Source organism: Hippocampus guttulatus, chromosome 12 (assembly GCF_054856545.1).
Source record: "Hippocampus guttulatus isolate MCC_2025c chromosome 12, RoL_Hgut_1.0, whole genome shotgun sequence".
Lineage (NCBI taxonomy): Eukaryota > Metazoa > Chordata > Actinopteri > Syngnathiformes > Syngnathidae > Hippocampus > Hippocampus guttulatus.
Window position 1 is genome coordinate 8,141,047 of NC_141272.1, and position 27,163 is coordinate 8,168,209.

At 41.5% G+C, this 27,163-nt stretch overlaps 1 protein-coding gene across 1 annotated transcript in view; it reads left to right on the forward strand.

The window, feature by feature from the left end:
- The window catches only part of lsamp (limbic system associated membrane protein), a 99,984-nt gene that overhangs the window by 54,750 nt on the left and 18,071 nt on the right, over positions 1 to 27,163 (forward strand). Inside the window, exons 3-5 of the mRNA XM_086125892.1 lie at positions 4,044 to 4,122; positions 25,499 to 25,643; positions 26,050 to 26,137. Of these exons, the coding sequence (XP_085982018.1) occupies positions 4,044 to 4,122; positions 25,499 to 25,643; positions 26,050 to 26,137 (312 nt within the window). The remainder of the gene's footprint in view (positions 1 to 4,043; positions 4,123 to 25,498; positions 25,644 to 26,049; positions 26,138 to 27,163) is intronic.

Below are 27,163 nucleotides of genomic sequence, written 5' to 3' on the forward strand. Positions count from 1 at the left end.
AAAAGACACGTAGTCCGTGTTTGTTTCTCACCTGCATCTATTTCCGTAAGGCTTGGAGTGCTCCAAACACATCTAAACTGAGTGTTGTAATACAATCAGCAAGACCAGTGCTGAACATCTGTGAAACAAGGGAGAGCCAAATCTTGTCCTCTGGGAGGTAGTGACCATGAACACACTGCCATATGGGCAGGCCAAAGTTGTCTAATGAGGCCAAAAAAAATGATTGATGCTTGCAGTCGCTTACTACACAAACAGTCTGTGCATCCCCAACCCCAGGAGCATAGCCAGAAATGTTTCAGTAAGGCAGCCAGGGTGATGCAACACTTCAGCGAAGGGTGGCCCTGTGTGTGTCCATCATTTTTTTATCATACCATCCATAGTCAGTATTAATAATAATACATGATCCTTGATCACGTAAATGCTCATGGGCCGGGTTGAAGAACACGTTGAACAGGCCCCCATAGTGCCTACTGGCCATACTTCTTTTTTAACACTGAATTAGACCCTTTGGTTCAAACACTGAATTATATCCGTCTGCCGTAAGACCTCCTCAGAGCTGTACACTACAATCGATTTATGGGTGATTTTTGGTTGTGCTTCAGGCATTAACTGGCCCACAACCTCTGCTTCCAACTTCTTTTCTTAAATAGGAAAAATTCTGCCTTGTGCTTGTTTTGTCCCACAAAAAAAAAAAAAACGTGTTGATAAATCCCTGCTTTGAGATGGTTGCTAAAAGAAACGGATACCTTCTCTTCCCCACTATTCCCCGCCCTCAAGAAAAGGGAGTCCCAGTTTTCCGTGTTTTTGTTGTGTAGTACTTTTTGTCCATTGATTTTGCATCTGTTTTCGTTCTGTGACATTCTGTCTTTGAGAAGGACTCTCAGTTCTATAAAACGTACACTCTGCTTTGTCTGACCACATCTGTACTGTGTTGTGTAAGTCAGTATCTGAAAGACACACATTCAAACCGAGCAGTTATGTTTTCTATTAAAAAATTCACGAGAAGATACTTGTGAAACATACAACCCAATATGAAGTGAGTCACAATTTGATTTGGCCCTTTCTTAGGGCATAAATTCAATTTATTTGAATGTTTTCCTAACCTTGAGACGTTCAGATCTAACAGTTTGTGGAACCGCCATAATATAACATCATTTATCTGTTCAGTGACCTAGGTCTGTCTGAGAGAGAAAACCATTCGTAGCTGTTCTGACGTTAAGGACCTGTTTGCATAATCTACAGAATGCATACCTAACCTCGGACAAAGGCAATCACATGGTCTTGAGGTAATAGTGCCAAATGAGAATCTGGCTTAACTTGATGCCGTCTTTCAGACAAGGGAACATCGTAAAGAGCTGAGAAATAGCTGAGCATTGAAAAGTGAGTGAGAGTGTGGCAAAGGTGGTGAGCAGTTTGAAAAAGCCAGCGGTAGAGAAAGGGAGCTCAGGGGGGGAAGTCATAAATAAATGAGACTGAGCCACGGAACTGGCTTCTTGGATGCGAGGGAAACTGTGACTGGGTCGCCATGGGAGTCGCTGTACACATTTGCCACTTCAGCTAAAAGGAAGTCGAAGGAGATTAAACTTCGAGCACACTTAGGATATTTGAATGATGGGATGAGGTACATATCTTGGGAAACATAAATCATGCTGGTGGTCTCATTATTTGCCTGGCTGTTAAATATTTATGTGGAAACATTGATCAGAGTTGTATTTTTCAAATCACTGATCCAAAATAGTAAAAACTCATAGTCGTACTTTCTCTCAGCCTCCCTCAAGATGTGATTAGGAGGATAGCATGAATATAAAAGCGTGTCAGACACACTATGTTCAAATTCCTGTCATCCAACAAAGACCCCAGCCCACATAAAATCACCCTTTTCAAGCCTCAAACACACACACACAAAAAGAAAAAAAAACTGTGTAACTCCCAGTAGGATTGCCATAAACGTCATAGACACACGAAACAAATCCCGGAATGTAGGTCTACAGAAGGCATTGACAATTCCCAGCTAAATTCAACAGGAAGTTTGCAAATACCCCTTCAAAGTAAAAGAAAAGACTGCACAACAACTATTAATAAATGGACCAATTAGAAATAATAAATACACTTTATAATGTAAACCTAAGATATTATTTTTAAAGTTAGGAACCTACATACGGCGTGAACATCCTTGCTACTTGCAAATGGTACTGATCAAAACATGAGACGATTGATTGCTGCTTCGATCCGGTGCCTGGCGGCTAATGTTTCCGTGAGCAGAGTGTTCAAACTCCGCTTGCATTTTTTGCCACTTGTTCAAATGATTCAACAGCCTTCTTGTATCGGCCTTGTTTTTGACGCCATAGCATGCACAACAGCTTCCTCTTCCATTGCACACTGAAGATACCGCGATAGGAGGAACTTCTCTTGTCAAAATAGCTTCATCTTGTGAAGTCATGGCTAAACGTCAGCTGCGCGTTTCACTGTACGTTTGGTCAATTTGTTCCAATTCCTTTCTGCTGACCGATTCTTCTTTCATTTATTGGCGGATTCTGTCCCAAACGGGCCGAGGCCCGGTACCCGTCTGAGGACGGGTGGTTGGGGAGAGTTGATCTACGCCACTGTGGGGGTCGTAATCAGAGCATCAGCCATGGGCAAATTTCTATTACATACAATTTCATGGATGATAAACCAGTTCAATTCATGCATGCCCCGCTTAATATATGCATGCAGTTACTATAATGAGCAAATTATACATTTTTATATTTGTTTGCTAGAATTGGAATTGACGGAACTCAATGGGAAGTGGAACAGAAGAGAAACAAGATTTGGATCAGCATAAAATTGAAAAGAAGAGGCAAAAGAACGGGTCTTTATGTGAGTTACACCGCTGGAAAGCAAACCGAGTGGAATTGTATCATGGTTGCGCTTTCTGTTGCACTGTTTCGGCTCAGTTCAACTCCTGCAAGTGGAAGAGTGGAGAGGGAAACAAGTAGGTCAGGAGTCAGCAGAAAATAATATTTAAATACACCATGCAGATAATGAGACCAAAAATACTTCGTTTATAGAGGCTGGTTGCATCAGACCCGACACCAATTAAATATTCTTTTTATTATTGTTCTGGCAAAAACAGGACTAATCGCGCTCCTTTTAAATATTGAGGAATCTCCCATTCTATCTTGCGGCTTCAGTGTTTCAGGGTCCGGTACAATTAACCGTAAAAAACGAGGATTACTATGTGTGTGTGTGTGAATGAACTCTACTCAAAGCTTCATCTGGATCATGTTGTCAGAACCATCAACGGTGAAATCAAAGCAAAGCCCATCGGGACAAGATTGGCTCCGAAATGTAAACCGATACATTCCTCTGTCGCAATTGACGAAACTGAGAAAATCTACTCTGCATGGTTGCTGCCAACAGTGCAGTGAAGGAAAAAAAAAACATGGTGAAAAATATTTGAATGCTGTACTGTATCGCTATTCTTTTTTTCGACTTAGTTCTCAGTTCTGGCACATTCACAACAGTGACTCTCAAGCATGCTTAAAAGCGAATCTTTTTTACTCTGCAGCAACTTTCATACTGTACACAAAAAAAAAGGTCACGCGTCTCTCTAAAACTATTGCCATTGCCTCTTGCACTGTGTGCCAGTTTAAGGGACCTTGGGGGGTGCTGTTGTCCTGACAACCAATAGGGAGCATCACAGCCAGCCACTGGATAGCCAGAAAGAACGAAAGAGAGGGAGAGGGGTGTGTGAGTGGGCGAGAGACATTTCACAACACTTTGTAAACCAAAAGCTTTGCACATCATTGGTCGATCGAGCGACTGCAGGAGCTGCACGTTTTCAACCCGAAGTAGTTTGCTGGACTGTATTGGACCTGACTGTTTGTTTAAGACTTCTGGAGAACAACTCCGATTCTTTTTTTTCTATCTCTTGGATTGCTGCCGAAACAACGGGCGCTGCAAGAGCTTTTTTTTTTTTAAAAAAATGCTCGTCGGACGCAAATCGTTTTGGAGGCAGTTGCAGGCTTCTTTTTTCAGACTGCTGTGTCTCATTCCTACAGGATTCCCCGTCCGGAGTGTGGATATGCAACGGGCCACCGACAACATCACGGTCCGCCAGGGTGACACAGCCATTATCAGGTAAACGAAGCTCGTTGTATAACTTTGGTCGCTCTCGGTCCTTAATAGTTGGGAGTGCACGCGAGCAGTGTTGGCAACGTGGTTTTTTTTGGGGGGGGGGGGGGGGGTAACTTTTCCTACCAACGAACCTCCCCATTTGCAGCCCATTCTGACTTGACGAACGTCAATTTGATGTGATTTTTGCGCTGATTTCTGAGAACTGTTTGGCTATGCTTTTAATTGGTGTGGGGAACCGCAATAATAGCACGTACAGTACGAGGAGTGTGTCGTACTGTGTGTACCTTGGGCTTCATTTAATAAATGTAGAGAATGTTTCTATTATTTTAAACCGCCTTCCAGTAGTTTGTTAGTGACATTTGTTGTTACTGTAATAATACCCTAGCAGCTCGTATGCAACATAATCACGGCCGAGACAATGCAAGCTGTCATCTCTGCTGGCCAGATGTCAGTGACCACGTGATGCAAGCCATGCGTTTGTGGCAGATTATGAATGATGAGGATTTTTTTCCCCCCTCCCGTTTCTCTTTTGGAACATTTCTCCCTCTTCCTCTAGTTACTGCTTGGAAAGGATCCTGGCTACATTTTACAAATAAATAAGATAATGAAAAATTCAAACTAGCGTGGGATATATTATGATTTTTTGATTGTTTGTATATCATTAATTGGACGTCCGAAGTGCTTGCCTTAATCAGTGAGAAATTAAACAGTAGTGTTGTGGAAATTTATTTCAAGTGTGCTGCTGAGAGAGTTTCCAGAAGTCTTCAATAAAACCATAAAAATCACTTTTTTTAGCTAATTGCATAAAAAAGGTTGCTCAGTAATATACATGTTTTTAACAGTTTAATTTTGCCTAGAATTCTGTGGAAATCAGCCTCAAATGTCAGGATTACAACATGCTTAACCTCTGAACTCTGTTTTTCTAAGAAGGCTATCAACAGATTAATTAATAGAGCAATGAAGATTCACTTTGAGAGCAGTTGTGATGCACGCTTGCACAGTCTTCACATTTTCACACGCGTATTGACCATGTTGAATGCAGTTAACGAGGATTATGAAACTGTTTAAATGAAGGGTTATTGCACGACTTCAAAGATTACTGAAGGTTTTCAATTTGTCTACAAGCTGCTTCAACATTCTAATCATTTGAATCTTCTTAAAGTGACATCTGACCCTCGATGGCATAGGCACAGGCCATAGCATTTTCAATCTAGGGCATGACATACCAGTAGTTGTCTTCCCACAGTTTTAAGATGCGGGTCATTGAAAACACTCTGCTCTTCACAGCACCTTTATTGCAGCTTTGCCTGTTGTTTCAAAAGGGAGTCGTGATGGAAAATTTACTTTTAAATAGCTCATATGTAGAAATAGTTGGCTATCTATCAGGCTAGTCTGTCTGCTGTGAAATGACCCAACCCTTTAAATCTTTCTGATATGCTCCAGATTGTGACATAACTATGTTCCTAAGTGACTTAATTGTCCCCCCACGTGGAGTTTCTCTGCCTATGGACTTGGCATCTCGACTGGCGGAGGATCCGCCATATCCTCGTAACAGCTGGAGTCGAGCCACAGAGCAGAGTTTCGGTATTAGCACAGATTAGCGTTCACTAAAAGTGTTACCAGCCTTAGCAAATACTTAATGATGTGAGGAAGTTGTCAACGTGGGGGGTAGAAGATTGTCATGCTTGGCGATGTGTCCATCCTTAACAATAAGATTTTATTTTTCAATCCATGATCTGAACCGCTTGTCCTCACGAGGGTCGCGGGCATGTCTTCGGGCAGTTGGCGGGGTACACCCTGAACTGGTTGCCAGCCAATTGCAGTTAAACACATGTTTATTATGTTAACTTTGAAAACGGTATGCACATACACTGCATCACACAGATATTCCAATATTCAAATCTTCTCATCGAACAAAAACAATTAGAAAAAGTCTTTCAGTAGTTTATCTTCGTACTTGATCTCACCAGACTGCTTTGGTGTACTTGCATTTGTGGTCAGTTCGTGTTTCGTTGATTCATGTTTATTAAAATCTCACACAGGAACCATTATCACGGCACACATCCAGGTAGACTCAATGTTTCATCGAAGTAGCTACAAAACCATGTAATGTGAGTCTTTGGCCAAATGGGGAAAGGAAAAAAAACTGTGAGATCTGTTAACAGTGCCACGTTCTACAAGTCGGATATACTGTTGTCTCTCTCTTTCTCTCTCCCCTTGTTTATATTGATTTGATTGGATTGTCCATCAATTTGACTTTGATTCACAGGGAACTGAGAAAAGAAAATTGGGATCATGGCAATGATCAAGTGGAAATAAATGCGATTGTTTCAGAGTGTGCGCCAATCAAGAATTGCACAAAAAGATGAATCGCAAGTGTGGTTTGAAATGGAGAGGGAAGGACAGGGAGGGACTGTGTTATTACAATCAGCACAATAATCTCTTCTATTCCATCCCAGGCCAGCGTAGGATTTTCAAATCAATTTCACTTTTGCTTATCCATCAAACCGCGTGCTGAGTGGTTGCAAGTGGCGTCATTATTGTCTTGTCCCAATGTGTGTTTTGTTTTTGGAGAGACAGAGACGTAACAAGAGGAGACTGCTCAGGCATTTGTTTTTGTCTGGATAATGTGCCAATCCTGCGAAGTGTAATGCAGTCTTTTCAAACAGTTCTGAGTCTTCAGTTCCAAATACTTTCATTTTGCTCAGTTGGATCTGATTTATGCTTTCGACCGACCAAACAGCTCAAAGCTTTCAAAAGATCCCATGAAACTAAAACCTCTCAAAAGCATGGACCTTCACCAAATCTGGTGTTCTACTTGTTCATAAATAAATCAAAGCTGTTTTATCAGACCACATGCTGACTTTTTTTTTATCCTCTGATATGTTTGCTTGATGTATTCATGAAACACCTGGGAATGCCCTGATTCCGTTGAGAAAAGAACAAAGGCTTTCAAGAAGTGCATTTTCACAAATGTTTCGTGTGCCACATCCATTGAGGTCAATCAGACTCAGACTAATGGCTGCTCGCCGTGCCCAAAGACTAATACTGTTACTCTTCAGTTGTATTCTTTAATACTGCATATAGAGTTAGCTTGACAAGCGCCAGTCGTCACATGGCAAGTCCATTCGACAGAGAAAGCGTCCTTGTTGTCAAGTGAAGCATTTGGCTGTCCTTGGTCTCACTGCAGGAAATTAAATCCTAATCCTGTCATTCGGAAATGATCAGTTCAAACGTGTAGCATCCGCACATTTCTTTTTACTGATCTGTTTGCGTGTGGAGCCGCGTGAATGTAAATGTTGATCAGTGTGTGTGTGTGGGGGGGGGTGTTTTGAAACACCAACATAGAATTTTAGGCAATGGGAACATAGAGATACATCTCTCTGTGCAAGAACATCCGTTGTTACGTTGAGTGGCTTACTCCATCACTGCACCAGATAGACAGTCAAGGGCAAGTTGATCCAAACAGTGATGTTCCAAACTACACTCAAAGAAGCCTCTCTCTCCGTCGGTTGTTGTCGACCACAGAGCCCACACTGCAACTATATTTGTAGTTGTCAGACTTGAATTATATTTCAAAGGACCTTCAAATCTGCGTTGGCTACTTGCTGCTCAGACTTCATAAAATCAATCTGGATGTTATGACCTGCGATTGGCTGGCAACCGGTTCAGGGTGTCCCCCGCCTACTGCCCGAAGACGGCTGGGATAGGCTCCAGCACCTCCCGCTACGCTAGTGTGGATTAAGCGGTTCGGAAAATGGATGGATGTTATGAGAAAATGTGACTGTGGGTCTGTGACCCAAAAACTGGCCCATTAGAGTACCAAAGAAGCCCCCTTATCTGAAAAATTGGAAAAAAAGTAAAAGAAGTGACAAGAACAGTGAGAAATAGGAAGGGAGAGAAAAGGAAGAGATTGATCTCTATGTGGGTAGAAATATCAATGTGCTCCAGGCTGTGCATTTTGTACACATGGTAGCTGCCATCTATGTTCTTTTTTTTTTTTTGCTCATTTAGTGTCCCCTCTGTTCTTGTAATTATCTTCTCAGCAGCTTTGTCCTAATTTGAAGTCCTTTGTCATGAATTCTTGACTGCATAAAAGGCAGAAAATGTTCTATTGCATTGTGAATGGCCCCTCCAATTATCTCCTTGCTTTCTCCAGCAGAAGCTCTTAAATTGACAGACTTGGCTTGCCATCCATTTTTCAAGCTCTGGCCTTGGGGATTCTGGAAATATACCGTATGTGAATCAGCAATTGACAGAACTAATACAGAGTTGTAAAAATAGTATTTTCACCCTTCCTAATTTCTATTTCTTTTAAATGGCATATTTATCGGACTTAATCTGATAAAATCATCAAACCAATTTTAATAATAATAATATAATAATAGATTTTATTTATAAGTGCCTTTCAAGACACCCAAGGACACTTTACAATAACAAAAAACACAAAACAATACGGGTTGAGCAGCGGCAGCCAAAACGTCTAATGAAGACAAATCAAGTAATTATTAAATGGACTTTCTACAGGAGATGATGATTCTCCTCATGAAGGGAAATACTGCCAGATAGGTGTTGATTCTCTGTGAAAAAAGGGAATTGACCCCTCAACCTAGTAACTGAATTTGATCATGTATGGGAACTGGTCATGTTGGCCCACACTTGGCGCTCGCTTGAACTCAGTCATATTGAAGTGTTTTCGATCATGAACTGCCACACCGCTTTTTGATTCCGGGCCAAAATTTGATCTGGCCACTCCGAAATATACATTTTTCATTATTTTGTTCAGCCATTCAAAGGTGGATTTACTGAGTTGTAGTCCTGCTGCATAACCAAAGAGTGCTTGAGCTTTATGGCACAAACTCTTAATTCAGTGTCTCATTATTTCTTTGCAAGTCGTTAAGTCAAATGCAAGACTAGGTAAAAAGTGCATTGCTTTTTTTGTTTCAAACCTGAAAAAAATCTCTACAGTATTCTGAAATATATAACTTCCACGTCAGCCAAAAACTGAAACTTTTTTTTTTTTAATGGCCTTCATTTATATATACACATACAGCATAATTACATGTTATCGCAGATCATCCTTTGGTCATTTAATGTTTATGCTCTCTACTTTCGCTCAGGGTTTTTTTTTTTTAAATCAATCCCCCGTGTCCTAATTGCCCGCGGTGAGTTGTATTCAGGTCACGATACAACTGGAACAGGAACCATGTGGCCTGCAGTCAGATTACATGAGTTGAACTTTGTGAAGTACAGTGAAATTGAGCTACATTCTTGTGGCGCAAGCACACGCATTTGAACTAAGCCGTGGTGTATTCAATTCAAAGATCTCTCCTGAGCGGCCCGGTAGTCCAGTGGTTAGCACGTCGGCTTCACAGTGCAGAGGTACCGGGTTCGATTCCAGCTCCGGCCTCCCTGTGTGGAGTTTGCATGTTCTCCCCGGGCCTGCGTGGGTTTTCTCCGGGTGCTCCGGTTTCCTCCCACATTCCAAAAACATGCATGTCAGGCTGATTGAGCAGTCGAAATTGTCCCTAGGTGTGAGTGTGGGCGTGGATGGTTGTTCGTCTCTGTGTGCCCTGCGATTGGCTGGCAACTGATTCAGGGTGTCCCCCGCCTACTGCCCGGAGATGGCTGGGATAGGCTCCAGCACCCCCCGCGACCCTAGTGAGGATCAAGCGGTTCGGAAAATGGATGGATGGATGGAGATCTCTCCTTTTTTTTTTCTTTCAACAATAAAATACTGTCATTCAGATAGAATAGAGTGAACAGCGTCTTTTGACAAATGGCATGAAGCCAGATGAGAGTAATACATTTGTGCCACAATGTCTTCTCACGTCTATCGGAGGAATGTTAATAAAAAATGGTCGGTGTTCATCGGCTGCATTGTCTTCCCCCAAGACAGTGTAGTTACAAAAGTAAATCTTTGTAATCAAAAAGGTATCGTCCAATTACACGCAATTACAACTCGCATTCAATAAATACTGTATGCCCAACATTATTGGTATGATATATGCTGACCATCTAAATTGTCAATAGGTATGATTGTGAGTGTGAATGTTTGTTTGTCGATGTGTGTCCTGCGATTGGCTGGCGACCACTTCAGGGCCTACTACCCGAAAATTGCTGGGATACGCTCCATTTTTGGCAGACCCGCTGCTGTTTGCAATGCATCAGGTGGACGGCTACCATTTGTTGTGATCACACATTCAGCCACCCTGGACATTATTGTGACCTACATGAAGTAGATATTATTGAACTAGGTTACTGCTAATCAAGTGCACGCCCCAAGCAATGTAAGGGAGTGTGTGTGTGTGTGTGTGCGCGCGTGTGCTTGTGTCGCTGTTTTCTGCCATCCAATGCCACAAACCTTACTTCCTTTACACAATCTCCATATGTCCCAATACAATAATTATGCATGCTTTTTTTCCCTGTGATTGTTGTGCGCTAAGAGAAATCGGATGGCCTACTGCTGTGTTTGATTGATTGATGGACTGATAAATTGATTGATTGATTGAACATGTAAACACAACATGGAAGACATAAGAAATCCAAATCAAACAACAAATAATATCTTGGTTCAGTACAGTTAATCTGCTCAAAGGGAGTAGGAAGAAGTAGAAAATCTTATCTAGTCCTCCCCTTGTTCTCTACAGATGATTAAAAACGATGATATAATGTTAATCATACACACACAAATATGTAATTTTTAATTTAATCTGCATATATATATATATATATAATAAAAACATTGCTCCTCTTTACATAGGTTCAAATAACTGTACGTAGGAGAGGAACATTACTCAATATACATACAATAAATACAAGGAAAATACGAATAGACATGCCCCTTTATACATATGTATAGATATTCTTATTCATAAACGAAAAAGGTTGGCAGCCTCAACCTTACTGTTTTAGTGTGGCTGACAGCAAAAAAATAGATGTTGCCCATCTTAAGATTTTGCACGGCTATCTGTTTAACCTGTTTTGCAAGGGCTACTGAGTCATTTTCATTTAGACTGTGTGACTTGGAAACCATTTCGATCCTTCTGTAGCTGTTAGAGTCCACCCGGTTACACTTCTCCTCCCTCTCACAGCCTTGGTTGCATATGCTTTTGAATGTCTTTCCTTTGTTGTTTGAGAGAATTTCAAGAGTTCAGGGTTGAGAATTTATACCATCTGTTTTGTGTTGGCGGCTGATTGAGGATGCTGTTGGCTGCATGTTGTATTTTTCTCATAAAACTCTTCTTGTCCAAATTCCTACGAAGCAACATAAGGCTGTAAGCTGCTTCTGCTAATGGGTAAAATGGTTCATGGTTTTTGGAGTGCCGGCCATATGTGCTAAATATGCTGATACTTTAGTACAGTGAGGCCAAATTCTCTTGTTGATGTCAATATTGAAGTGTGTGTGTGTGTGTGCATGTGCGTGCGCGCGCATGTGTGTGTATGCATTGCGCAATGTTGGAATGTCACAGGTGAGCAATTATTTGAATAATATTGCGGTTGATTTGTTCTTTGAAGAATTCCTAATTATTTGTTAAATTGCATTGCCTTGATTTTAGTGAGGCTAGCACTTATAGCACTTTCCCGCACGCAGTCCCGCTGTCATGCCCCTGACAGAATTATGAAAATATAAAAATCCATCTGGATTTTTATATTTCAGCTCTGGAACGAAATGTCTACAGGTTGTCAGCTCTGAACATAGTGAACTAGCCATGTAGTAGATGGGGTTTGATTCCAAACGCAGCCTAAGATCTGAACATTAGAGATGCTCGGCCCCTAGTCAGAATATAAATCGCAGTATCGCACTGTATAAATTGCAGTTAGTGAATTTATTAAACAACAATCAGCAAAAAAAAAGACTGACTTAAGTGGCTTTAAACGCATTTTTTCTGCTGGTGACTGAGTAGCAGTTGAAATCATGCTGACATCCTGCGTGCCAGTGTGGCATGTTGGATGCAAGGCAGCTCACAGCAGAGTGCTGTAGAAAGTAATAAAAACAGGCCAGAAAATCACAGGCTGGTCTTTGCCCAGTTAGGAGGTCATTGCCAGGTCTCGCTGCCTCCGTAGAGCAAAAAAAAAAAAAAAAAAAACATAATCAAAGACAATTCCCTACCCCTGTAACCACTTGTTCCAACTGCTGCCCTCGGGCAGAAAAGACAGAGCACGCACACGACGGACACAGGGACAGCTTCTACCCCAGAGCCATAAACACACACAACAGCTATAAACAAACCCCCGCAGAATTCACCACAGCACATACATCTGGACTCTGTCCTACATTATTCAAGTGCAATAACCGTGAAGCTTATTACTGATATTTACATGTTATTCATAAAACCTCTCACCATCTTACAAATGTGAGACCCCAAGTGCAATTTTTACAGTATTTGCATAATTACAAAATGCAATACGGCCACCATGTTTAATAGTTCAGTATAAGTCAGCCTTGTTTTATTTTGCACGCTGTCTGTGTTTACCTCCACTCTTTCTTTGTATCACACCAAAGAGTAGCATTCCAATGTTATTGAGCACTACACTGATATCCATCCATCCATCCATTTTCCGATCCGCTTACCCTCACATGTGGCCACTCCAAAATGAGATGCTGAGTTACCCTGGCCACCCCACAAAAAAAACTGTCTGACTGAACCCATCAATTGAGAATGTAACCTGGTCCACGTGAGGAGCGGCCTGGGCTGTTGCTTTTCGCATGCAGGCTCTTAATTGCAGCTGTGCCAAACCCTTGTAAAAAATGCAGGGAATATTTGAATACACCTTTGTCTGTTGACGTTGTTGTTTTTTTCCTCCCAGTTAAATGACTTCAGTGTTTTAAAATGTACGTACATTTGATTAACTTCAGTTGGAGTTACAAGTTGGCAAATTAGTGTGGTCACTTAATTGGGAGGGCTAAATATGGGAGTACTGAAATATAAATCTGTTCTGCTTGAAATCCCATCCTTACTTGATGTGTAAAATATGTGACAGAATTCCTGTTTTTATATTGTACCGCCCACAAAAATTCATGAAAAAATATGACCTATCTTTAACGGTTGACAGATTGTTGAGCCACAGGCAGAGTGGACCACGGAATTGGGACAGACAACAGAAAACACAAGCCAAGGATGAGAATGGGATAGAGAAATTTTATGTTGTGTGTGTGGGGGGGGGGGGGGCAACTCACTGAGCTGATATTGATTCGATGATTCATTAGCTGAAATAGATCAAGGGATGACTTATCGGGGCATATGGTTGGCTTAGCCTTAGGTCACTTCATAGATTGGCCTCATTAAAAATATCACCTTCAGCTTTGCAAACAGCAAAGAGCATACTAAACATGTTAGGAGCATATTAAATGTGATATTAAAAGTCACTTTATAGGTCACTATGAAGGTGATATTTTTTATTTAATTTTTTTTAACATCAGCTTATGTTACATTATACTGATAAACTGATACAATTTGAAACTGCTAGTATTGCTGTTTTAAATGTCGTTCCTAAACGACCCATCTCATACATATACCAACTCAACTACCACATTTAGCATCTCTAAGAGTTATAGTTGTAGTTAGCAGAATCCTTCAGTCATGAAACTGAGAAATGTAGCAGAAAAATTGAACTCTGGTCTTCGAATTGGTCAGGTCGCGGGCATACCGGCGTTAGTGGGGAAGCCCTGACTTCCCTCTACCCAGTCACCTCGTTCAGCTATTTTGGCAGAATCCCAGGCGTTCCCAGGCCAGCCGGGAGATATACTGTAGTCTCTCCAGCATTTATGGGTCGTCCATGGATACAGACTGATCCAGAGTTGCCTTCACGGAAAACGCTGCACCGATCCGCCTGTGATCTCCCGCTCCAACAACGCCTCACTCATGAACAAGGCCCCGAGATACTTGAACTCCTCCACTTGTGGCAAGATATTGCCACTGACCTGGAGAGGTCACTGCACGCTTTTCCTACTGAGGACCCATCCACAAACTTAATTCAAAGGCATAAAATGTTTTTTTTCTTTGTTCTTTGTGTGTATATGGTCCTTGTCCCCCAGTCTTTTTTCTATTCACTCTTCTCTGTTGAAGGGTCAACCAATGTTCTCCTTCTCCATGAACTGTCTACGTTCTTGGTTATGGAGCCTTTCACCCTGTTGTTTATAGCCCCCCCCCCCCCCTCCCTCGTTTCAGTGGCTCTGTTGCACTATTGTAGTATTTGTGTGGGGAATAGAGAGACATTCTGGAAAGGGAGGCATTGCGGAGCCTGACCCCTGTGACAGAGAAGGATGGTGATGTCCAAGCCGTTACTGGCAAGGACTAAGTGGCGCCATTCTGTCCCACTGTCTGGCCATCTTAGTGCTTTTCTCATCTCCCTCCCCCAAGTCATTAAAGTCCCCGTCCTTGCTGTGAAATAAAGGCTCTATCATCAATGGACAATCGGGTCCATGTTCTCTCACATTTATTGCAGATTTATCACTGGTTCTCTGCCCTTGTCCATGCTCACAATCGAGACCATTATAGGCATGACAGACAAGTAAAATGACAACATTCTCTCTTGAAGGAATATGGCGGCTTCCCCACTCTGCTTCTTAATCCTGCCAAACTAAATTGCTTCTGAAACAAACCGCAGGGAAACACTACACCGTACTACATTCACTCTATTCACCCCTTTACACTCGAGTTCATTTGGAATTGTATGTATTTTTCAAGCTCCGGTATTATTGATGTAAGATCAATGCAAAAGAGCCTGCTGTGGAAACAATTGAATGAGGGCTCTTTTCCGTTTGAATATAACTGGGCCTCAGGGTATCAGACTTGGTCTAAAAATGCATGCTTTGATTGTTGTTAGCCTGAAGGTTTGGGAAACTAGAACAGACCTTCACATTTTCTTCATTGGAACATCCGGTACATACTGAATAATTGCCAGGCGTCCCATATTATTTTCCTTAATGAATATCACAGTATTCCTTTTTCCATATCAAGATTTGGCTATTCCGGCCCCACCCGCTGCGCACAGCAACTGTTTCTGGGTTCAGCTTTGTCTGTCGGTATTTTGCATCACTATTAGTAGATATCTGATTATTGGCTGCTAGACCAAAGCTTGTGTTTTTCTTCCGGGAACACGAGGGGGAGCAGCGGTAGAGGAAGGAAGGGAATGATTTGTTGGCGGCGGAGCAAAACCCTGCTCACCTCATGAATGAGGTGATTAATATGCAAGGAATGGAATGTCCTCCCAAAGCCAAGCTTGGAAGGAAATGCCGTCATTCATAGTGAGTGCGTGTGTGTCTGTGTGCTCAGAGATTCACAAAGAAAGCCACTGTTGGAGCAAAAGACCCGAATGCCATAGTGGTTCAAAACGACAGCGTTTCGTCACTTCTCGCTACACTTTAGCGATGTGCGGATTGATTGCGAAATATTTTTACTGCCAAGTTCCACCACCTGATCTTTATGCTCTAATATCGATTCTCTAATCAAAATAGCATTACTTTTGATAGTTCAGTCATTCAGGAACGCGGTGCAAATTAACTTAGGGAGCAAAATCTGAGTTGTTCAAATGAATAAAAATGGATTGTTCACGGCAAAATGATTTAGCACTGGGAAAAAAAATGGCCCCGGGGTGTCCAACATTCAAGTTGCCCATCCCTGCACTCCATAGTAGGAGAGTCAAATGTTCTGATTGTAATTCAGATCTTAATTGTTGAATCATTTTAGATTCATTTTTAATCAATCGTCTGATTCATCGGATATGGGAATTTTACCCTGCCAAACATTCGAATCGGCATTGGGCACCAAAAAAATTAATCCATATCAGTTGGACCCTTATCAATAATGTAATTACTGTCTGTTGTTTAAGTGCTAGTCAAAGTCTGTCATTTAAAAGCCGTGTTCTGGCTGGAACAAGCAATTGATTGATCAGAATTTGTCCAAGGCCATTCATTACTATTTCATACAAAAATGTCAGAGTTTTTGTTTATAAACATTCCAGCTTACGTTGCAAAACAACAACATATTCTCGATAAATAAATATGAATGAACACCATTATGAATATACTCCACGAAATTTGTTCAAACACGTGTTGCTGTTCAAGTAGAGACCTGATCAATCATGTCCACAAACAAACTACCCATTACTTTGCTTAAAAGTCAATCAAGTAGAGGTGATGGTAATAAAGGCATATTTAAAGATAAGAAGGCAGACTGATCCACTTCATCATCTTATGCTTAAAGGTTTAATCTTATCTAATCACAGTCTCAGTCATTAAAGTCCAGACGGATGGAAAAGTGGCAAGGGATCTCCTTGCGGTTTTGCTAAGCTTACGGAAAGCAGACATCAGCTACTTGGGTCTCCTCTCCAATTATCCTCTTTGGGGAAGAATCTATCAATAACTGAGAGGAATATGCGAGTAGTTTTGAAGCAGATAAGTTAGACGGGAAAAACAATAGCACACCTCCCGCTCCGACCGCCCCCCCTCTCTCTCTCTCTCTCTCGCTCTCTGTCAATTGTGTCCATCATGTCATTGACACACCGCATGTGCATTCCCCCTCATACTGTACATAACTGTGAGCATATATGAAAAAGTTTCCGCTTTGCCTGCTGTCCTCCTCTATTATATTGATCAACAATATTAAGGGACCACAGCAAGAGTGCTTGCCGCCAACCCCATTGAATGATCGTATCGACTGTACTTGTGGTCATGTCAGCCGAGGGCGGGCCGGCGGGCTAGACAAGGCAGTGCATTCATGCTTCTCTGTTTTATTGATCCTGTCAGCCAAGCCCTTTGCTGGACACAAAGACACATGTGTACTGTCAGAACTCAAATTCTTTGTGCGGGTTAATTGTGTGGTTTGGATTTCTGTATAGGCCTTGGAAGTCTTTCTGTGCTTTTGTGTGTGAGTGCCGACCCCATTGTTGAACAACAACTCCATTACTCATAGCCCCCCCGGGGCTGTGCACAATCACTGTCATCAATAAAGATCGTACCAGGATGTAACCACGAGCCTCAGCGTGTGGCCGCAGTGTTAGAGGAACTTCCTAATCAAAGGAGTTCTTTTACAACTGACTGCACCTTAGGAACGAGACTATGTCAGCCTTGAATCTTTTTATGCATTCCCTGCTTCCCTTTGCTTGGTGGATTAAAGTCTGTTGAATAGCTATGTCATCCACACGTATGGTCCATACTGTACATTGAACTTCAATGCCTGACCATTGGCAAGCGCACCACCCGATTGCTGCAGCTGTGCAACTCCTGATGAATATTTCTTGATAAGAGCAACAGCTCCTCAACTATTTCATGGTGATATTTACAGAAATGACCTGCATGGGCAGAACCTTGAGGCTGGATGTGCATTTAGTTAGTTGTTCAGAAGTAACTAAATGTTTTTATGTGAATCATAAAGTAATTTGTATATTTTCTCACAAGGTCCTCTACAGCAGCGGTCCCCAATCCCAGGGCCGCTGACCGGTCCGTGGTTCATTTGGTGCCGGGCCGCACAGAAAGACTAAATAACTTATATTCCGTTTTATTCATTTTGGAATCTGAAAGATATTTTATTTTGAAAAATTGCCGGATTCTCTGTTATATTCGTCTAAAGTATGTCATTGAAGCACTTATTTTAATAGCATGCCAAACTGAGCACAGTCATTCACCGGGAGCTCATATAACACCCCCTCTTGAATTCAATTCAGAGGTCATTAAGAGATTCATTTGGGGTCCAGCGGGGCCCAAACATATTCACTTTTACATAAAGATGAGTCCACTTTTGGTCGTGGTACGGTTGTGAAATAGCTCTGAAACACATCACGTGCATGAGAAGTGCAAAGCATGAAGCTCTGCAAAACATAAATTAGCGTCAGATGAGAAAAGGATTGTTTGTGGTTCTCCAGTCCCACATGACTTGAGTAATGTCCCAAAAGTCAAATACATTTCGATAGTTTGGTTCATGTATATCCATACGTTGCTGCGTTCCAACGTTCACCCCCACGCCCCCTAACTGAAGATTTGATTTGCGAGAGACACCGCAGGCAGGCATGTGGACAGCGATGGGATTTGTGCTGCGTGCATGTATAGCACTCACATCAGCTTTTCTCTGCAATTGGCAGTATGCTGACGAGTACGCGCATCTGGGACGGAAGTGCTTCACCACCGGACCAGAGCTGTTCATTTAGATAAGAGCAGCGGTGTATTTAGGACATGAAGCAGAGGGTTAGGCCAAAACCAGTGGATCAGCGAGTAGCCCTGGATTTGGGAATTTAGTGGCGCAACTGGGACTAATTCTGTTTGCAAAAAGTCACAGGTAGAAGGATTAAGGGCTGTTTTGTTGTCTCCCTCAACATGGAAGAATTCCTGGCAAAAGACAGCTTGTTTCTCAATATCTTTGTGGTCTGCTGAACGTGGGAGTAGCGTGAATTGGATTTCAAACAATCGGTGGAGATGAGTGAACTTACACGAGGGTCGGTGCAGTGTTTAAAAAAGAAAGAAAGATCAAGCGTGCGTGTGTGTGTGTGTTTGCACGTGCGGCAATGGGCATTCGCAGGAGGTTCGTTGCTTGAAAAATAGACCCCTGAGTTAGGGCATCAATGAAGGTGTGCAATTTGATGAAAAATTTTTTTTGGAGGGGTGGGGGCCGGGGGGCTAGGGTACAGGAGTGCTAATAGGTAAGTTCTTCAGTGATTTTTGTCCCAAAGAATGAATGGGTTGGTCCATGGCGGAAATGATTATTTTTCAATATTGTTAATGCGGGTCCAAAATTCTGCATTTGGGGAAAAGAAATCCAGTAATTTACCTATTTGGTCGTTAGACGAGTTATGTTGTCATTCCTTCTTAAAATACAGTACAGGACTTTCTTTACGAACAGTAGCTGAGAGGATTGATGGGTTTTAGGTGCTGGTGCAAAATAATTGACTGGAGTTCGTGTCACAGATTGCGCAGCTGAGCCGCTCCGCATTCTGAAATTATTAACCTTGGATTGTGGAAATGACTGAAGCTTACACTGATTAAACAGTGAAATCAGTTAACATAAGCACCACCCCCACATCCTATCTAGTTTCCCTCCTAATTAAATGCAGTCATGTGGAGCTGGGCCTTGTCAAGCCTGACTCCCTCCAGGGCCTCGCCTCGACCCCCGAAGCCGGCATATCAAATATGTAAACCACTTTCGATAACTGACTGATGGCATTCATTATTTCCTGCTTGTTGAGCCATGAGGCGGTGTGCACGTTATTGTGGGCAATTTCTTTTTGACATCAATGGTAGTGTGCTTTCATGTTTTGTGGAAGATTAGTTCGTAGACCTCTCAAGAGAAACATATGAGGCCTTAAAAAAAGTCATTTCGAGGATGAAAAGGGATTTGAATTCCTGTAAAATTATGGGGAATCACAGTGATGGGTTTTTTTCTCCTCAATTTAAATGTGTGTAAATATTCTTCATCAAGTTTATGGGACTCCTCTCCAGTATATTGACCCGTGAGACCAATTTCTTTATTTTCTCTGTCAAACGCTTGGCTCTGACCTCAAGAGATGATCATGCGACGATTCTCCAAACTTTCACATTTCCATCGCTTTGGTAAAGATCGTTGTCTCAAGGATCCATAAAAGGTTGTCCCTTGAACCTTGCTGAAGCTTTTTTTTTCCCATCTTGTTCATTCAATTGTTCTTGGTCATGAGAGATTTGCCTCGTCACGTGTTATCCTCTGCACTTCAGTTCAAGTGCAAACAATAGTTCCCAATGCAAATCAATGTTGTATTCTTGTGTAAACCAGAAATCTGAAAACTGAGCATGCAGATTTATTGTTTGAAAAATAAACGCAATAGGACAGACCCGTGCAAGAACACGGTCACGTGCTGCAATACTTTTGCTTACGTTAAAATGAGGTTCAGTCAAGCAAATGGTCTTCTGCGTTTCATGTGTCATGTCCTGATGTCGTGTAAATACTATACTAGTAAATCCAAGCTGAAATGTTGATCTCATGTCTCATATTTATGTAAACCTAAATGTTTAGGTGTGTGGGGAAAGTAAAAGTACCGGCATCACTCTTCCAATATTTTGGATGACTGCATATTGGAAAATGTGCACTTCATAAGTTGTCTTTGTCATTTTATCAAAATACCCCAAGGATCAGCAATTAAGTCGATATTTTTACAGCACATCTCTTGTCACAGTGGAACCAGCCTTGTGTTGCGCGCCATGTGCCAACCCTCATCCAAGTCCCATATACTGCTGGGCTAATGAGGGCCTTCCTGAGAAAGACAACCAGTGGGCTGCATCTCCGTCGCTCTGTGCCGAGTGAGTTGAGAGCCCGGAGTGTGGAAAATAAGCAGGCATCTCTTAGCGTAAAGACAATGAAAGCATTTCAACTTGTGGAAGCAACAGTTGACTCTGTGTTGCCCCTTTTTCCAGCACACTTGTGCTCTTGCTTGTTCCGGGCCAGTGCCCAAAATAGCACCAGTTTTTTTTTCTATTTTCCGCCACCGAAATTGGCTCTGGCTATAGTTCTGGTGCTTAAAACTGGTACTTAAGCTGGCCTCGATTATTTGTTGGGGCAGACTCTGGCACCAACTACGTCATGGGGCGGCAGAGTTATCATAACAATCGCAGATGGAGAGGAATAACTCCCTAGACACATGGAGGTTAATATCTGGAGATGCCTAAAAAGATCTTGATAATGTGAATCTGGTGTGCTTGAGTAGAGAGAGCTCTAAAACAGGCAAGATAGGGTTCTCGATGACCCGGAGTCAACCCCCCCACCCCACCCCCCATTTAATGAATGTGAGTAGCAAACAGAATGACATCAGAGCAGTCTTACTGAACACTAAGTAAGTGCTGTGAATCTCCACAATACATGCAAATAATGCCCTTGTCTTGTCGAGGGAAACCAAGACAACGAAAGCCTTTGTACAACGATAAGATGTTTTTCAGTTTGAGTTCATGGGGAAACACTATTTACAGATCTGTGATGGAGCAACTCCCCAAGCAGTATTGTTTTCTTCTTGGGAGGGGTTCAAGTGTAAAACAAACTTTAAACATGTTGCCAATATGGTTGTTATCCAATACTTGATTGTCATTGGTCATACGCAGTCGACCGTTGAAAAACAAGAGTATCAGATGGGGGGGGTGCCTTCGTCTTGAGGTCTGTTTGCAGCTCATCCTGTTTTGCATCTGCATGTCTAAAGTGCAGGAACACCACAAACTTGCACAGCAACGAGCTTGCATAGCAACCCTGACAGATAGCAGGATACGTGATACAAGTTAACACTGTTCATTCAGCTCAAACTGGCTGACTGACACGTAAGAGAGTTTCTATATAATTAAACACACTTTACTGTGGATTATCCTGCTTATGACGTGCTCGTATTTCAGGCGTTCTCCAATGCATTACGCTTAAATTGAGGTTAATTCATGGCAAAGCGTATTGTTTTTTTTTGTTTGGTTTTTTTTGTCAATGTTGTCTGTACCTTTTTTTTTTTTCCAATTCAACAATGTCCCAGCTGGTGCTGCACATGACAAACCATGAGCCATCTGTAGTCATTGCCAACTAGAATTAATCCCCAAGCCTGTGGAATCACTTGACCTGCATTCACAGTCGTCACCACGTGCTTGCCTGCCCAAATTGCTTGTGCTTATTTATTTTTTATTTCGTTTGATCATAAAAGCTATTTTGGTGTTAAGAGATGCTACGGTTGAGTTCTTCATCACCACGACGTTAAAAAATATCAAGAAACAATGGCGCGATTTGTTTTTTTGTATTATTATTCTTTTGCATTACCTAGGGGTTTGTATTTTCTTGTCCCCCTCTTTATGGTTCCCTGTTGTCATCTCGACCTGGTTTCTGCTACCATCAGCTCTTTCCCTACCAGTGTCTTGTCTGCGTGTATTTTGTTTCATCTCATTTTGTGCTTTGCAATACATCCGGTGTGCCTTTTTAGGGTACACCTGCCTTTCCACTATTATGGCTCGAACTCAAACTCGCAAGACGCATTCTACTGACGTGAGAATAACTCTGTCCTCCCCATTTCACATCAGTAGTGCTGTTGATACAGAAGAGTGGCCAGAAAAAAAAGGAAGAATACCTTGCATCATAACAAGTCCTTCTGATAAATGCAAATCAGGAGTATTACATGGACAAAAAGAAACACAGAGAAAGCAGAGCCTTGAAGGCCTCATTCTGCATTTGATACAGTTGCCTGGGTGACAGAATAAAAAAAAAAATAGGCCGCAGTGTTTAACTTTGTTTCCAACTGGTAGCTAGACAAAGAAAATAAGCAGAACATGTGTGTAATGGTATAAATGCTACAAATGAAAAGTTTAAACCAAATGTCAAATGTCAAGGGTTTGTTCATCCACCCATTTTCCGATCCGCTTTATCCTCACAAGGGTTGCGGGGGGTGCTGGAGCCTATCCCAGCTGTCTCTGGGCAGCAGGCGGAGGACACCCTGAACAGGTTGTCAGCCAATCACAGTGTACAATATGTGCCGACTCCAATGCATATGCAAATTGTTAGTTGATGTCACATAGAATTTAAAGACACACTGAGAAATCAGATTACAACAGTAATGCAAGCAAATCTGAGGCTTTATCACTAAAATGTTTCATGTTTGGGACTGGGCTTCTAAATCACAAATAAATATGTTTATTTAAAAAAAAAAAAACAAAGCCTAAAAATATTGCACTCCACAATATTTTACCAATGGCTCTTAAATCCTGCATCCAACGTAATGTAGGCCTTTTCCTCCCAGAAAATCACAGAGGAACCCACTGAACTTTTCATTTGACCTGATGCCTGTCAATTTCCTGTTTCACATGTCGACACCTCCATCAATTAACCTTCCAAGTCCAACAACACAACTAAAATGCTCTAAGTGGTAGCTGCAGAATCAAATGGAATCTTTATGAACCCAAGTAATAAGATGTGGAAAATGAGCCCACAGGGGAGTAATCCTGATTTGTGCAGTACGAAGGTATAAAAACAAGCTCCTTCATTAGAAATGATAATGGAAGCCCCTTTTAGCCCCGGCTGTGACTCATCATGAAATTCAATCAGCCATTTCTTTGATTCCAAGCTTCTTATAAAATTGGGCAACATTGTGATACTCTATTCTTACTATTTACAGTATATACCTCTGCCAAAGCAGATATATAGTATTGGTAGTGCTGAATGTATGTAGTTTATATCAGTTTTACTTTGGGGTTTACCATCAGAGTAAAGTAACTGAGAGCCCAGGCTTGAATTTCCACTCAAGGTCTAAGTGGTGATTTTGGCATTGTGAAGTTGTCATTCGTACTTCTGCCTTCCAGTTCTGAGGTTGGAGGTTTGAATCAAGGCCAAGGATCAGCAACTTAATTGGCCCCTGCCCAAATTCTTTTTCCTAACAATTCTTTCGCGAGCCAAAATCACATATTCATCAGGCAAACTCTGCTTTACCTTCGACAACCAATAATATTATTATCAGTGGGGATGTAACAAAAATGAGAGCTCATCGTTTGGTTCTACGGTGGTATTGATTCTTGGTAAAGCGCACGGTATATTGCAGTAAGCCCCACTCCATTGCGGGAAGGTTTACCATGCATGGTCTGTGAGTTTTCCCACAGGTTTTAGTCAAGGAGACATCTTTAAATATATATTACTGTGCATTTCTGTCTCCGTCCATCCAATGTTTACGTTCTTATACCTCCAAAATGATATTATTGCTGCAGCAATAATCTGCTATGCTCACCTGGGTTTTCCACTATGCTTTATAGGCCTGATGGGCCGCCAAGTTTTTCTTTTTTCTAATCATATTGTGAATCATGTTGTAATATAGTCACACAGCACTACGTTGACACAATAAGAATTGACAGGGGGGCTCTAGTGCACGGCGCAGCGTTAGGGAGAGATGCCGAGCCTCCTATTGTGAACATTCATCTGGGACAAACATTAATTTTATTGTTCATTTGAAATGACATAAGAGAAGTCGAAGGTACAAAATTAACGTTCATATAGCCTAAATCAATCGAAAATTAATTTGAGGAAAAAAAGAACCTGAACAGAACCGCTCAGTGTAGATCTTATCGATATAGCAGTTTTTAAAAATTCTGCCCTGGAGCAAGTTTCGTACCAGGCTCGGAACCCATTCTTACATATCGACAAATGTACCAATGCAACAACAGTAAGATATGATTTAGACTGCAGCATCATCAGTGTGTTTATGATCAGTTGGAACAAAACAAAATGAGCCACAAACCCATCTGTGATTCATTCTAAATGGACTTGTGAGTGCTGGGGAAACAGCTCATTAGATAATGACACAGTGGATGCACCCACAGTGAAAAATCTATTTGGTCTTGTTTGATTTGCTGCAAATGGCCTATCAAACCAACCCAAACAGTTTCAGGTCGTGTACATAGCACTTTCACTAGATAATGTCTGGCAGATTACTAATGTGGGTGATGTAGATGTTCAAAACTCATTTTCATGCAGCTAATGTGGGCTGGATTCAAAGTTTATTTCCCAAACGATCGAGAGTAAACCACTCAAGGGTGTACTGTTTGTTTGATATGCCAAGCTTGATCTAACTTGTTTGGAGAACAGTACCCCCCCCCCCCCCCCCACCCCAAAAAAAAATCTTCAGGGATACACGTTTTCAGTTTGAGATTGCCATACAATGTTATAATCCGTCATTGTCCTATATTCCTGCTTGGGGACATATTTTTCAGTTATTCCTTATGAGTTATAAATAATTCAGAACGGAGACCACATTAAAAAAAAAAAATCACATGTTGCGAAGTGACATATAGTTGAAATCCAGTAGGGGGTAACAGATGCTACTATTATAGAGCAGCAGTGGCTCAGACGGTACTTGGCACTTTTTACGGGTGAGGATTATTAAAAGTGAAAAAGCCACCAAATGGCTCGCAGCGCAGTTTTGCAGAAATCTCTGCTCAGTGGAAAAGAGAATTTTCCTTCAAGGATAAAAAATGTCAAGTAAATGAATATATTCGGTACTTGTCAATGGGAAAGTTAGCACCGGGTTGCTATGGTGCTCAAGTGTCCACAGTGATTTATGTCCTCATGCCATTGTTACTGTCAATTTAGGTAGGTACTTAGGTACCATTAACATATTTGCTGAGTGTATGTGTTGGATGATTAGAACTGCTACACAAGAAAGTGTGTGTACAATACAATACAAAATATTTGTATTTGTATAGCGCTTGTTGGATTTACCTGGGGCTTAAAGAGGGGCGGGGCTTGTCCAGGCGACGCTTGACGTATAAAAAGCGGCATCGCAGTTTGTTTCAATTGAAAATCACTCACTTCGCCGTCAGCATGGCCCCAATGGTAAGCTACGTTTGTGCCCGCTTTACTTTGTGTGTAAAATAAAATACGCAACTATAACACAACACATAATCTTGATGTGCCCACAGGTGTTATGTTGATGACAAAGCCTCCAAGGTGGCCTGGCTCAATCGATCAAACATTATCTTTGCCGGTGAAGACAAGTGGTCTCTGGACCCCAGAGTCGATCTGGTCACCAAAGGACAACTTGAGTACAGCCTACGCATACAGAAGGTAATCATGACCAGGGGAGGGCGGCAATATTGAGGAGACAAGATGCAAGACTGTGAAGAAAGGGGGGTTTGCGTGTTGTGCTTATGGAGGGTTATTTTTGTTTGATGGTTTCGTAATTATATTTTGAATCAGAGTTACACATTGCTAATGTAGGTAGTCATCTGATAAGAATGATAAGAACACTTGACCATCTATCCTTGCATAGTTTGAGTTCGTTAAATAATTCAAATGGTGTGTTAACTGTGCAACACTTCCCACAGAGGAAGAGACAACCACAGTATAACGCTGAAGCACATTTTTACGCACACAAAAAAAAATGATTTTTTTTTTCACATCCATTAATGGTCATGTTGTCCTCAGTGATTATATTAAATATGTATAACTTACATGATGTATTATTGTGTAGGTGGATGTTTATGATGAAGGGTCGTACACTTGCTCCATACAGACAAAGCAGCAGCCTAAGCCCTCATTGGTCTACCTCATTGTACAAGGTAAGATACCCTATATGGAGTGAAAATGAAGTAATAAATAAAAATATCTAAAAATATGATAATAATAATAATATAAAGGAACACAGATTCATCATTTGCAATGCAGAAATAATTTGAAGCTAGACTGTGTTGAATTGGAAAATGGATGTAAAAAAAAAATACCCAAATAGTTCAAATACACCCTCACCACTCATTTCACATTTTTTATACCAAGAATTACTTATGCACCGTCAACGCTGACTCACAGCAGAGCGATTTCAACACACCCAACCGCCGACCATAGAAGAAGAAGAAGCTATTGTATAACTAAACGTGGAATATATGAACCATTAGTTGAGTATTTAAAGGTCAATATGTGAATCGATGATCCATTTCAACAAATTGCCTTGTCTTCATTAAAGCCATAGCGCCGGATTATTAACTGCTTGATCTTTGAATGACCTGTGTCTATCTCCAGACTCGAGGCTCGTTTATATCAGCTAATGTGACAACTATAACCAAAAATTGATTCCTCCTCCTTAATTCTCGGCTATTTTGTCCTCTGCTGTGTCTCTCCAAGTCCCATAGCATTTTCTTCCTGTCGTGTTGTTGATGTTCATGTGTTGCGTTTACTCATTTAGTGGGTGAAATTTCGTCCCTCACACATCTCTGGTAATTACTGTATAAAAGATTGCCAGGGAAATGTTGTCCATGTGCTTGCATAAATTCACTTCAGATTTCCTCCCACTGTCCAAAAATGTTCACATGAGATAGGGCTAAACAATTAATTGCAATTGAAATTATTTTATAAAAGTTATTTGATAAAAGGAGAATATTTGAATCTAAACATTCAATAGCTGCATCCCTAAATTCTACCTCTCTGTATTTATTTAATTTTTTGTTTGTTTCATAAATCCTTGCTCTGGTTAGCAAGTCGACCTCACAGTGCAGAGGTCGTGGATTCAATCCCGGCTACGGCCTTCCTGTGTAGAGTTTGCATGTTCTCCCTGTTTCTGCGTGGGTTTTCTCCGGGAGCTCTGGTTTCCT